Source organism: Puma concolor, chromosome E1 (assembly GCF_028749965.1).
Source record: "Puma concolor isolate L17-30 chromosome E1, mPumCon1.1.hap2, whole genome shotgun sequence".
In the NCBI taxonomy this organism is placed as follows: domain Eukaryota; kingdom Metazoa; phylum Chordata; class Mammalia; order Carnivora; family Felidae; genus Puma; species Puma concolor.
Window position 1 is genome coordinate 49,294,733 of NC_141680.1, and position 12,715 is coordinate 49,307,447.

The 12,715-nt window shown below is 40.3% G+C and overlaps 1 protein-coding gene across 10 annotated transcripts in view; it reads right to left on the reverse strand.

The window, feature by feature from the left end:
* The window catches only part of POLG2 (DNA polymerase gamma 2, accessory subunit), a 30,374-nt gene that overhangs the window by 9,119 nt on the left and 8,540 nt on the right, over positions 1-12,715 (reverse strand). For 2 of the 10 annotated variants that reach the window (XM_086687754.1, XM_086687752.1), the window contains exons 5-8: positions 7,974-8,114; positions 5,722-5,802; positions 3,026-3,126; positions 742-859 (exon numbers count right to left, since the gene is read on the reverse strand). In XM_086687754.1, the coding sequence (XP_086543880.1) occupies positions 742-859; positions 3,026-3,126; positions 5,722-5,802; positions 7,974-8,114 (441 nt within the window). Of the gene's footprint in view, positions 1-655; positions 860-3,025; positions 3,127-5,721; positions 5,803-7,973; positions 8,115-12,715 lie in introns of those variants that run through there. The other 8 variants (XM_025927490.2, XM_086687751.1, XM_086687755.1 and 5 more) reach the window with 7 other exon arrangements.

Genomic DNA, 12,715 nt, shown 5'->3' on the forward strand with positions numbered 1-12,715 from the left:
AGCCTGCTTCCGATTCTGTGTCTCCCTCTCTGACCCTCCCCCGTTCATGCTCTCTGTCTCAAAAATAAATAAACATTAAAAAATTTTTTTGAAAAAAAAAAGGAAAGAGTTTTGGCTGATTAGCTCTTGCTTCCTTGACTTTCTTCCTAACTAGAATGTGGACAAGAAGCCTAGCCAGGAGTCACCTTATGAGCATGTAGCAGCAAGTACAAAAATAAAAACCCAAATACTAAAGATGGTAGAATAGAAAGATATCAAGAGCCTGGGTCCCTAACTATAATTGAAATAATTATCCCAGCTCTGGACAGTCCACCCCCTGGACTTCTTGTTATGAGAAAAACAAACTACAATTTGCTTAATCCAGTATGTTGGATTTTTTTTTAAGATTTTATTTTCAAGGAATCTCTACACCCATTGTAGGTCTTGAACTCACAATCCTGAGATTCGAGAGTCACATGCTCTTCCAGCTGAGCCAACTAGGGGCACCCCATATAGTGGGATTTTTGTTTCTTGTAGCTGCACATATTTCTGATAGAATGGAATACGTCAAGATATATCAGGAATAAAAACTGAATTTTAAAAAAGCACGGTAAATGTCTACTTCATAAGTGTAAAGGTGCTAAAGACAAACCTAAGTTAATAGAAGACAATCGAATTAGGAAGGAAGAATATTTATTATATAAACATTAAAATCTATACATTCTTAGCTGATGATATATATTTGATTAAAAAGTCTTTTACTTTGGATATATGCATCATTTCCTTCATCGTGGTGTCTCTACTTCTCAGATGTAGCAACCCATTCTCCAAAGTAGCTTCAGTAATCAAAACTGTGAAGAGAATACTCATTTCATCATATCTGAGGGAAAAAGAGGTCAAACAAAACACATGAGCACAAATTAAATTGTAAATTCACCATACTACCAGCTTTAATTACTTTAGAATCCAGTCACTTTCCAGAGTCACAAAACTCAAAGGCAGGGCTTGAAAGGTAGACCAAAAAACTTTTTCAAAGTTTCCAAATTGTATTCAAAGTAAACTTTTCATAAAGTTTCTCTGAATTATTGTAATAGATGGAAAGTCATAAAAAACTAAAATTTGAGAAATAAACACTGGTACCTCAACGCATCATTTGGGGTGAAATTATGGATGAACCTCAGAATAACTGTAGCCTTTTGGTACTTGGATACAATTCAAGAAAAATTACTTTAGACTAAATTCTCTTATAATACCACTGTAACAAAGATCTTGAGTACAATACATTATACCCAAACCATGCTTGCTTAATACAGAACTTAGTAGGCTAACTTATAGTTTCTAGTTCAGCAATAACTGAATATATTCGCACTGGCCTTCTTTCTGCTTACCCAGTTACACTACCTCATTGTTTTCTTTCTAGAATTCCAACAGCAATTATCCTATTTATCTATTTACTTGTTTACTGTCTACTTTGTCCCACTAGAATATAGGCTTCATAAGAACAGGAATCCTTTCTGTCTTGTTTATTGCTGTTATCAAAGTGCACGAAATATAGTAAGTGTGCTTAATAAATATTCCATTAAAAAGCTCTTGGGCTTTACCATTCAAAAACAACTGTAACTTGGTAATATTCAATTATCCTTCAATGACACAAAGGATAAGATTTTAGAACTCACAGGACTGGCAGGTTCAAGCAGCACCTTTCAGTTTTACACACAATGAAACCATTACTTGCTTTATCTATAGAAACCTGTTTTTCCTCTGACATCATCTGAAAGGCGTATTTTAACAAGTTGCTAGAGAACTGAAGAGAAAAACATAAAGCTTCCCAACTTTTCACCCAAAAGATAGTCAACACAAAAAGTTATTACGATAACAAAATAAACCCAAAGGAGGGAAGAATGGATTATTTGAAAAACAGAAGTTAATGAAATAGCAGGGGGTAAGACTAGAGACAGAAGATCAATCAGGAGGGGCGCCTGAGTTAAGGGTCCGACTTCAGCTCAGGTCATGATCTTGTGGTTTGTGAGTTCAAGCCCTGTGTCAGGCTCTGTGCCAATAGCTCAGAGCCCAGAGCCTGCTTTGGATTCTGTGTCTCCCTCTCTCTCTGCCCCCTCCCCAACTCACGCTCTCTCTCTCTCAAAAAATAAACATAAAAAAATTAAAAAAAAAAAAAAAAAAAAAAAGATCAGGAGATTACTGCAAGAACCAGCCAGAAGACACTGTTGACTTTAACTTGGGCAGTGTACTAAGGATCGAGAGATGGGTCCAAGATACTATTCAGGAGGCAGGCTGGCATGTAGTGATGAACTGGAGGTGAAGAGTAAGGAAGAGGAAAGAGTTAAGGACGATAAATCCAGGAATGTGTCTGGATCAACTAGGTGAACAGAGGTGCTGATCACTGAAACTAGTCCTCTGTCCTTTGTCTGGGATGGAATTATCTTCCACTCAGCCTCAGGATGAACCACAACACAAGCAAGGAAAAGGCACTCCACTCATGTTCCCTCAGTCCTAATTCAATAAATGTGTCTAATACACATAAATGCATCCTTGATAAAATGATAAACTCGGGTACACATAGTCCATGACATTAAGTCTTAAAGCTGCACATAGTATGTGCTCAGCTATACCTGATGAATACTGTTCCTGCTATAGCAATTAACTAGGGGCACATGGTTCTGTAAATGGGAGAGTCAGGAATAATTTTATGTAGATATAAATAGATATTTAGAAGGATATTTAGAAGAGATTTCTGTTACTCATAAAGAAACATCACAGGATCAAAACCTCTGAACACAAACAATTCTTGGGGTGCATGGGTGGCTCAGTTGGTTAAGCGTGCAACTTTGGCTCTGGTCATGATCTAGCAGTGTATGAGTTCGAGCCCCGCGTCGGGCTCTGTGCGGACAGCTCAGAGCCTGAAGCCTGCTTCAGATTCTGTGTTTCCCTCTCTCTGCCCCTCCCCTGCTCACGCTCTGTTTCTCTCTTTCTCTCACTCTCTCAAAAATAAATAAATGTTGGAAAAAAAAAAAAAGACAATTCTTACTTTGAATAAAGTTGTTCCAGTGAGGAGTGCACAGTTTCCAAATAACCAGGCCACACAGAAATTCCATTTTCTAGTAATTCACTAAATAGTCCTTGACAAACCTGAGAAAAAATACATAAAATTCAAATATGAAGGAAGTAAAAGTAGCTAGGACGATTACCCTGTTTTCATGAAACCACTAATTACCTTTTCCAGTGTTTAAAATGGGCATAAATTCTTTTAGTTATGTGATAATAGTGTTCACCATTCATATACTATATACTTAAAAGCTGCATACTTCCTCTGGAAATGAAGAAATTAAGCACTGCAAAGCTGAATACTAAATGCAAATATTCTCTGAGAGAAAATTTTATGCCAAATACAGGAATTTTTGTCATCATCGTTATCATTCAAAACACTAACAAAACCAAAGCAGATTCTGTTGGAGAAAAAACAGTCCAAAGCGCTGTGCTAACTGTGAACTCATCTGAGAGCAGGGCACTGAGCCCCAGGGTTGTACAACCATGTCAGGCAGAGAGGAAACAAGGGAGAAGTAGTCAGACGGGCATGATGAAAACGGGGACAACAGTGTTCCTGAAGCCAACTAAAGAAAACGTTTCCAGGACAGAATGACTGATTTTGGTGGAACGCTGACTGGAAATACAGAAGTAGTAAGCAGTAATATTACATAATTTACACATTAAACAGTTTTCTTAACAAGCAATGGTGAAGCAAAACAGAGCAAAAACTTTAAACATCCTTAACAATCTGGAGAAGGGTTTCTCCCCCTCCGAATGCTGACACAGGATACTGAGCAGCATCCCTGGCCTCCACGAGATGCCTCCAGCACTCCTCTCCCCACAACTGACAACCAAAGCTGTCTCTAGACAACACCAAATGTCCCTGGTGGGGAGGATGACTATCGCGGACTGGGGAGTGTGGAGGGAGTGCCTGAGCGACAGTACTGTTTCGCAAACTTCAGCTAGCATTAGAATCCCCTGGAGGGTTTGTCAAACACGTGTTGCATCACCAGAGTTTCTGATTCAGCGGCTCTGCGGCGAGGACCAAGAATCTGCCTTTCTAACAAGTTCCGAGGGAAAGACCGTAACTAAGTAGGTGGGTGTTAAGGTACTTGATATTTTGGGGATAGGTGAGAATATAAATATTAATAAATCTAAGTAAGAAGTTAACAGAGAAAGGTAAACATAATTGTGGATTTTAACAGGTTAGTGGTTGACAGCAAACAATTTGCTCTTTTGGGGCACCTGGCTGGCTCATTAGGTTGGATGTTCGACTCGATTTCGGCTCGGGTCATGATCTCGTGGTTCGTGGCATCAGTCCCCACATCAGGCTCTGTGCTGACAGTGCAGAGCCTGCTTGGGATTCTCTCTCTCCCTCTCTCTCTGCCCCCCACGCCCCGCTATATATAAACTTAAAATATTTTTGCTCTTTTGGAAGGTAGAAGAGAAATGGCTCTAAGCATGATTAGGTGCTGAAGACATGGGATAATGACAATCCCCACACCATGAGTGAGAATACAAATACACCATGCAGCCAATATGGAGACAATCTCAGTGACATAGTGAAATTAAGGATTCATATCCATTTTATCCAGTAATCCCATCTTCATGTATATACCCAGCAAAAAACCCTTGCATAGCCCAGAAACTTCTGTCATACTGCTGAGGGAAAAAAGTTAGAAACACAGTAAGATATACAACATGCTCCCTTTTGGTAAATTCAAAACACCCACGGGACACAATACTATTATATTCTTACACGTAAACAAAACAAGGCGGGCAATTACAATGACAAATATTTAAGGAGCAGAGTTCTTTTTTGTCCTTCAAGCAAAAAACCCCAAGGAACTTCTACCTACAAGGGAGCTGGGGAGTCCGCCATGACCCCAGGGGGAAAAGTGGAAGTTAAACCATTACCTTCCCTTCCTCTGTGTGCACTACCTGCCCCTCCCCCCAAGACCACTCCACAGGACCCTGAAGAAAAAAGCTGGGTGAATCTTGCTAGGGTCCTCACTCAGTTGCTAGATGGGTCTGAGTCACCCAGGACCCAGCATCACTGTGAAGGGGGGTCTCAAAAGAAACTAAAACCACCCTCCTGGCTTTTCTCAAGAGTATTTCATTAGGCTAGATAGATTAGAAAAACCAAAACAAGATTACAGATCTAGAACTTGTGTTTATATCAACAGGTATCAAAAGTGTTACCTTAAAATTGTAAGTAGGCAAGAAATAACTCACTAGACATCTGTACAAATATTCGGATTACCAAAACTATGCACACTCATTTAAAAAATGCAACTCTCACTAAGCATGACTTAACAGTAAAATCCGCTGAACTGTATGCAGCTTCTTTTATATACTATAGTTCCAATTATCTATAATTAACCATAGAATTTATCCATAGCCATTTAATTAAATTTTTTAAGAAGCCAATGAGGGATGCCTCGGTGGCTCAGTCAGCTGAGTGTCCAATTCTGGATTTCAGTTTAGATCATGATCCCAGGGTCATGGTATCTATCCCCAGGGCTTGGAATTCTCTGTCGCCCACTGCCCCTCTACCCCACTTCCTCTCTCTCTCTCAAATAAAAAAATATTACTTTAAAAAATCAAACAAATCAAAAATTTTAAATGGCAAGCTACCCATTTGTTTGAAATAATGGTAATAATTAAAATCATGACATTAAAACTCATTTAACCCACCTGTCTTAATTCCACTGTTGGGCCTCTTCCCACATCCAAAGCAACCTTAACAGGGGCTAAACAAGGGTGAAGTTTAAGTACCTAAAGCAATTTAAAGAGGGGGGGGGGGGGGAAAGGACAGCACACCTTGTTTAAACATAACACAAGCACTAACAAACATAGAGCTTCTTAAACAGTAAAATCTTGTACGAAAACGGAAGCTAGCTGAGGTCAGAAAAAAATCATGTAATGATGTACTTAGCTGGCTATATCCAGGTGCTCACTGACTTCTCCACTTAAATGTTCTGCAGAAATAAGCTCACTTGCTACTCTCCCATTTTCTGACAACTCCATTTTCCCTCAATCAAAACGCCCCTTCCTGGCATCACTGCCTTCCCTACCCAGCCAGAGCCATGTGGCTTATCGTTTGGACTCTCTTTTGCCAAAACTTACCACTTTTCTTATTCATCCATCCACTCAACAAATATTGAACAGCTACTTAGTGCCAGAAACAGTTCTACGTACTGGGGACAAAACTCCCTGCCCCTCATGGAGGGGATAAACGGATAATAAACAAGTAAATCATATATTTGAAGGTGGTATGGGAGGAGACAGGAAGTGCTGGTGAGTGGTGGATTGGAGAGGCTGTTTGCAATTTTTTTTAGTTTAACTTTATTTTTTTTATTGAGAGGGTGCACGCACATGAGCGGAGAAGGGGCAGAGAGAGAGGGAGACAGAATCCCAAGCCGGCTCCACGTCATGAGCACAGAGCCCAACATGGGGCTCAAACTCACAAACTGTGTGACATGGGAGATCACGACCTGAGCCAAAATCAAAGGTCGGGTGCTTAACTGACTGAGCCACCCAGGAACCGCTGCAATTTTAAATAAGGTGGTAAGAGAAGTTCTTCTCTCTGAGATGACACTGGAGCAGACTTGAGAGGTGTAAGTGGGTCCTGGAGGAGGCGCATCCCAGCCAAATGGAAGCATGACCTGCATGTCCTAGGAACAGCAAGGAGGTCTGTGCTGCTGGAGCAGGCATGTGAGGTCAAAAGGGAAGGGTTTTGTGAAACACTTGGGAGGCTTTGCCTTTTCATCTGAGTGAGCGGAGTTTAGCGGAATATTCTGAGCAGCTGGGCAAAGTAACACATACCTTTTAAAAGGGTCATTCAGTGCCAGAGGGAGGGGATGGTGGTGGCTTAGATCAGAGTGGAAGCAGTTGGTGGTAAGAAATGGTCAGACACAGGATATATTTTGAAGACAGAGTCCGATGGTTTTTGCTGACGGTTTGGATGTGGGATATGAGAGAAAGAACGGATCCCCCTTGTTTGCTATACATCCTATAAATCCCAGCCCCTGAACAATTCTATAATCCAACTTTAGGGGCCTATCAGGCTAAATGAACACTGCATAATAAATCACTTAGCTCTGCTGCGTGGTAGGACAAATTCAGTTTCCAGTCCCAGCTGAGTACCCAACATGTCGAAATTGATTTGGGGCACCTCCCTTTTGCATTCAAGGGGGATATGAATACTCTAAATTCTTGCCAATTAAACTGTACTCCTCCCCAGTTTAAATTAATAATCCTGCCTTCTAATTCCCTACGAAAATAGAGGGTATGAGGAAAACTTCCTTCAAAGGCTAACCAGCCCTGGTAGCCTATTTCTATCTATACAATCATTTCTCTCCTCCCTGCTTTTTCAAATAATTCCTTTTCAAGACCAATCCCTCCCACTTGTGTTCTTGATCCTGCCTTGACTCCTCATGTTTCTTCCAAAATCTTGCTCCATTAGTCATTTATTTTCTTTCTTCCTCTCTCTTGATTTTGAGCCCTTAAAAATGTCCTTTATCCAGGCCCATAGCTAGCTCTTATGATCTACTCAATAGCCACTTGGGGTCCGACTAGAAGCAGTAAGGTCAATACCACAAGTCTTACTAGTGTGACATAATCCTACTTAACACTCTGATACAAATGGAAGCCACCGAGGGAAAGGCTCAGGAGCTAAGAATCAGAGATTTCTGTCTACCTGTCTGCCAGGATCAAACAGAAATGCCTCTGGGATTACCCAATAGGAATGCCTTGTTCTATTCTGTGAGAACCTGCATATTATTCCTGTGGCCAGATTCTAAAAATCTGAAAAACAGTAAAATAACTTGCACTAAAAGAAATTTATTATTCACAGTTTGTGTTAGAAACCAAGTATACTAATAACATGAGTGAAAAAAACATATACTTCTAGTTTCCCAAGTTTATCTCTGAAATATTAAAAGCACCTTTCTATGAAGATTCTTCTTTCTTGTAAAGGAGCTCTCTGTTAGCTGGAAAGAATCGTAGAGATAAGCCAGCATGCCTCGGTCTAGATTTCCACTAACAGATAAAACATAAGGAACCACATTTTTTCGTCCATCTCGGCCCTTCATAGAAAAGTAGAACAAACATAAAGTATCATTTAGTAGAGCTATCTCTTAAAACTATAGACTTAGAGAATCAGAACACAAACTTACAAATTCATTTAAGAAAGTATCTACGCTGGGCCAGGCCTATACTAGGCACTGGACCCACAAAGATGGTTATGACACATTTCCTGCTTTCAGGGAGATTAGGATTTAGATTAGATCATTAAATCTCAATTGACTATGTATTAGAACTGTCTTGAATTAAAAAAAAATTTTTTTTTAATGTTTGTTTATTTATTTATTTATTTATTTTTTAATTTTTTTTTTTAACGTTTTATTTATTTTTGAGACAGGGAGAGACAGAGCATGAACGGGGGAGGGTCAGAGAGAGAGAGGGAGACACAGAATCTGAAACAGGATCCAGGTTCTGAGCAGTCAGCACAGAGCCCGACGCGGGGCTCGAACTCATGGACAGTGAGATCGTGACCTGAGCCCAAGTCAGACACTTAACCGACTGAGCCACCCAGGCGCCCCTAATGTTTATTTATTTTTGAGAAACAGAGCATGAGCAGAACAGGGGCAGCAGGCGGGGAGAGGGGGGGGGCGGTGTACACAGAATCTGAAGCAGGCTCCAGGCTCTAAGCTGTCAGCACAGAGCCCAATGTGGGGCTCGAAACTGAGCCATCCAGGGGCCCCATAAAACTGCCCTGAATTATAAAATGTAAAGGTTTTGGGGCACCTGGGTGACTCAGTTGGTTGAACATCTGACTTCGGCTGAGGTCATGATCTCACAGTTTGTGAGTTCTAGCCCCAAAGGGGCTTGCCGCTGGCAGCACAGAGCCTGCTTCAGCTCCTCTGTTCTGTTTTTCTCTCAAAAAAACAAAAACAAAAAACAAACAAACAAAGCCCGTTAAAAATAAATAAATGAATAAAATGTAAAGGTTTTGTGTTGGGCCCCACTCCCAGAGGTTCTCAACTACCTGGACAAGAGTGGGACCCCAACATCACTACTTTTCCAGTGCTCCCTACATGAGCGTTATAATACAGATTATAATATTACAATAAAGTTCAGAAAGGCCCTTAGAGAAAAAAACAATTGGTACACTTAGGGATAGGGGTTTGTAATATAATCTATGTAAATGTAAAGTTCTTATAAGAAGCAAACATCTTTTAAAAACCTGCATTGGAGTTATTACTTTAAGGCTACAATTAAGAATGTAAAATATACCATAATGTATGATATAAATCAGATACTTATAAGAGACCAATTATTTCCTTCCTTTTATTTAAAAAAAATTTTTTTAATGTTTATTTGTTTTTGAGAGACAGAGAGAGCATGAGCAGCGGAGGGGCAGAAAGAGAGGGAGACACAGAATCCAAAGCAGGCTCCAGGCTCTGAGCTGTCAGCACAGAGCCCAATGTGGACCTTGAACCAACGAACTGTAAGATCATGACCTGAGCTGAAGTCGGACGCTTAACCAACTGAGCCACCCAGGCACCCTTCTTTCCTTCCTTTTAAGCTGATAAACAACCATCTCAAAATTTTTAAAATGTCAATTCTAAAAATTAAAAAGGTTCTGCATATAAACAGTTCTACCTTCATTCTTTTTTTTACTGTTATCACTGTCATCTGAACATTCATGTAATTCTGATACTTAAAAACTTTGTCAATCCTCAACTTCTACTATCCATGATCAAGCATAGTTTTCACTAATACATATATGTACTGACATTTTAAACCATCTTTATGGCATATGGTAAAGATTAATGTAAATTTGTTCTCAAAAGGCAGTAAACTTCCTGAAATCTGGGATTCTATTATAACTCTATTAATTGGCATCTTGTACACATTTATAGATACGATACTTAATATAACTCTTGAGGCACTGCAAGCTTCTGTGGTGCCATTTGAATTAAAAAAAAGACTAAATTGTGTTTAAGTATTAGGAAGGCTTTAATGTTTTCCTTTTTTAATGAAGATTTTATTTTATTGTTACTTTTTAAAGTTTATTTATTTTTGAGAGAGAGTGAAAGACAGAGAGCAAGCCAGGGAGGAGCAGAGAAAGAGGGAAACACAGAATCCGAAGCAGGGTCCTGGCTCTGAGCTGTCAGCACAGAGCTCGACAGGGGGCTTGAACTCACAAACTGCCAGATCATGACCTGAGCTGAAGTCAGACGCTCAACCAACTGAGCCACCCAGATGCCCCAAAGATTTTAGGGGCGCCTGGGTGGCGCAGTCGGTTAAGCGTCTGACTTCAGCCAGGTCACGATCTCGCGGTCCGTGAGTTCGAGCCCCGCGTCGGGCTCTGGGCTGATGGCTCGGAGCCTGGAGCCTGTTTCTGATTCTGTGTCTCCCTCTCTCTCTGCCCCTCCCCCGTTCATGCTCTGTCTCTCTCTGTCCCAAAAATAAATAAACGTTGAAAAAAAAAAATAAAAAAAAAAAGATTTTAAGTAATCTCTATACCCAACGTGGGACTTAAACTCACAACCCCGAGATCAAGAGTCACATGCTCTACTGACTGAGCCAACCAGATGCAGCTAATGTTTTCTAATTCTTTGATAACTGGATATCCAAGGATGCCAAGGTATCCAATGGTAACTCTTCTTAGCTAGAATATCTGATTTCTTATACCATCCAGAATAAACTTCTTTCTATACTCACTTTGTTCTTCAGATGTTGCTGATCTACTTCACCATTCTCAAAAAAATCCCTCCAAGAATGTATTTAGATGTTAACTGTAAAATTTACTAAAAACAAACACCAAATAGCCCAAGAAGCCTTTCAAAAAAACATACTAAATAGCAGAAATTCTACTTATTATTTTATAACATGTTCAACTAATGATGAGCAATTTTGAGAACCACGGAAATGGAAGAGCAACAATTTAACGGTGAGTATGGAGAATTTTTCATGGAGATAGTGAAAAAATGAACAAAAATTAAGAGACTAATAGCCATAACAAAGAGATTATCTTCAAATTTCTAGTGATAAGACAGGGGCCCTGGCTGGCTCAGTCAGAAGAGCATGCCACCCTTGATCTGAGTTCAAGCCCTGTACTAGGTGTAGCGATTACGTTAAAAAAAAAAAAAAATTAAATTCCTAGTCACAAGACTGATTGGTTTTTAACTATGATAATGATTATTTAACTATGACTATGCTAACCAGATTTCATAAGAGTGCTGAATATCCCCAAATGAAATGTGATGGTGTTGGTGCTATGGGAAAATATTCAACAACGAGAAGACTCTATTAGTCACCAAATAGCACATAAAAACTCCACCTGTCGCCAATCAGAAAATCTAAACATTCAAATCTGCAACAGCTCAAAAATGGGTCAGCATAGAGGCATTTGGGTGCTTCAGTCGGTTAAGCATCTGCCTCTTGGTTTCAGCTCAGGTCATGATCTCATGGTTTGTGGGTTCAAGCCCCACGTCAGGTTCTGTGCTGACAGTGCAGAGCCTGCTTGGGATTCTTTCTCGCTCCCTCTTTCTCTGCCCCTTCTCCATCCCCACCCCCCTCTCTTTCTCAAAATAAATAAACTTAAAGGGTCAGCATGGGGGTGCCTGGCTGGCTCAGTCTGTTGAGCATCCCAGTCTTGATTTCTGCTCAGGTCATGATCTCATAGGTCAAGCCCCATATCAGGCTCTGTGCTGACAATGCAGAGTCTGCTTGGGATTCTCTTTCTCTCTGCCCCTCCCCTCCTCAAAATAAATAAACTTTAAAAAAATTAAATGAAAGACTGGGTCAGCATATAAGAGGGCTCAGCCACAATTCTATCCATCCATGTGGCTTCTAAAACTTTGTATCCATGGGTACCTTGAAAAATATTATAGACATTTATAAAGAACCCTGTGTGATGGAAAGGCAAGGTTCCTTGTCTAAGAAAACTGTATCACCTGTTTAAATTTTGAAAACTTTGTTCCTTTTAGGATGTAAATGAAGCACCTTTCTTCTGTGGCCAGGGCTCAGTTTTTGGTCAGCTGGCTAGTGTATCCAACTGGGAGAGATCCAGGGCCCAACTTCTAGCCAGTGTGACTGGTAAAGAAGGGGACACTGAGGCCCAAAGCCAGGCTTTCTAACTAATCCTCCTTCTCTATATTCTCACCAGAGCACCTAGTGATGGGGGTTGTAAAGGGAGCAGGCAACAGCATATCTACAGTCAAGTTCTTTAGTCTTTCTTCCTTGTTCCTTCCCCTGCTTCAAACACCTAGAGTGTCTGATGGGGTGGGAAGAGGGATGTATCAGGGCTGATCTTTGTATAACAATGGTAGGGACTTTGGTTACACACAAGAAATGAAAAATCAATAACTGAAGATACTGGGAGCCAGGTTTCTCACTGTCAGAGAAGAGAATTATAAATTTGGAAAGAGGTGAAGCTAGAATAAACCCTGTGACACTAGACTAGAACTTGAAGAACTGGTGTGCACTCCTAGTTTTTAACAGGTAAATACAGACACAAATATAGAGGTGAGTGTGTAAACATGTAAGTACAGAATCGCCTACAAATATTTCTTAGCTGGGTCCACAGAAAGGGCCCAGAAGCAATGATACCCACTTGCAAGGTGTACACCTTGTAGCAAAATCTCAGTTTTTAAATACATTTTCCTCTAATAAGAAT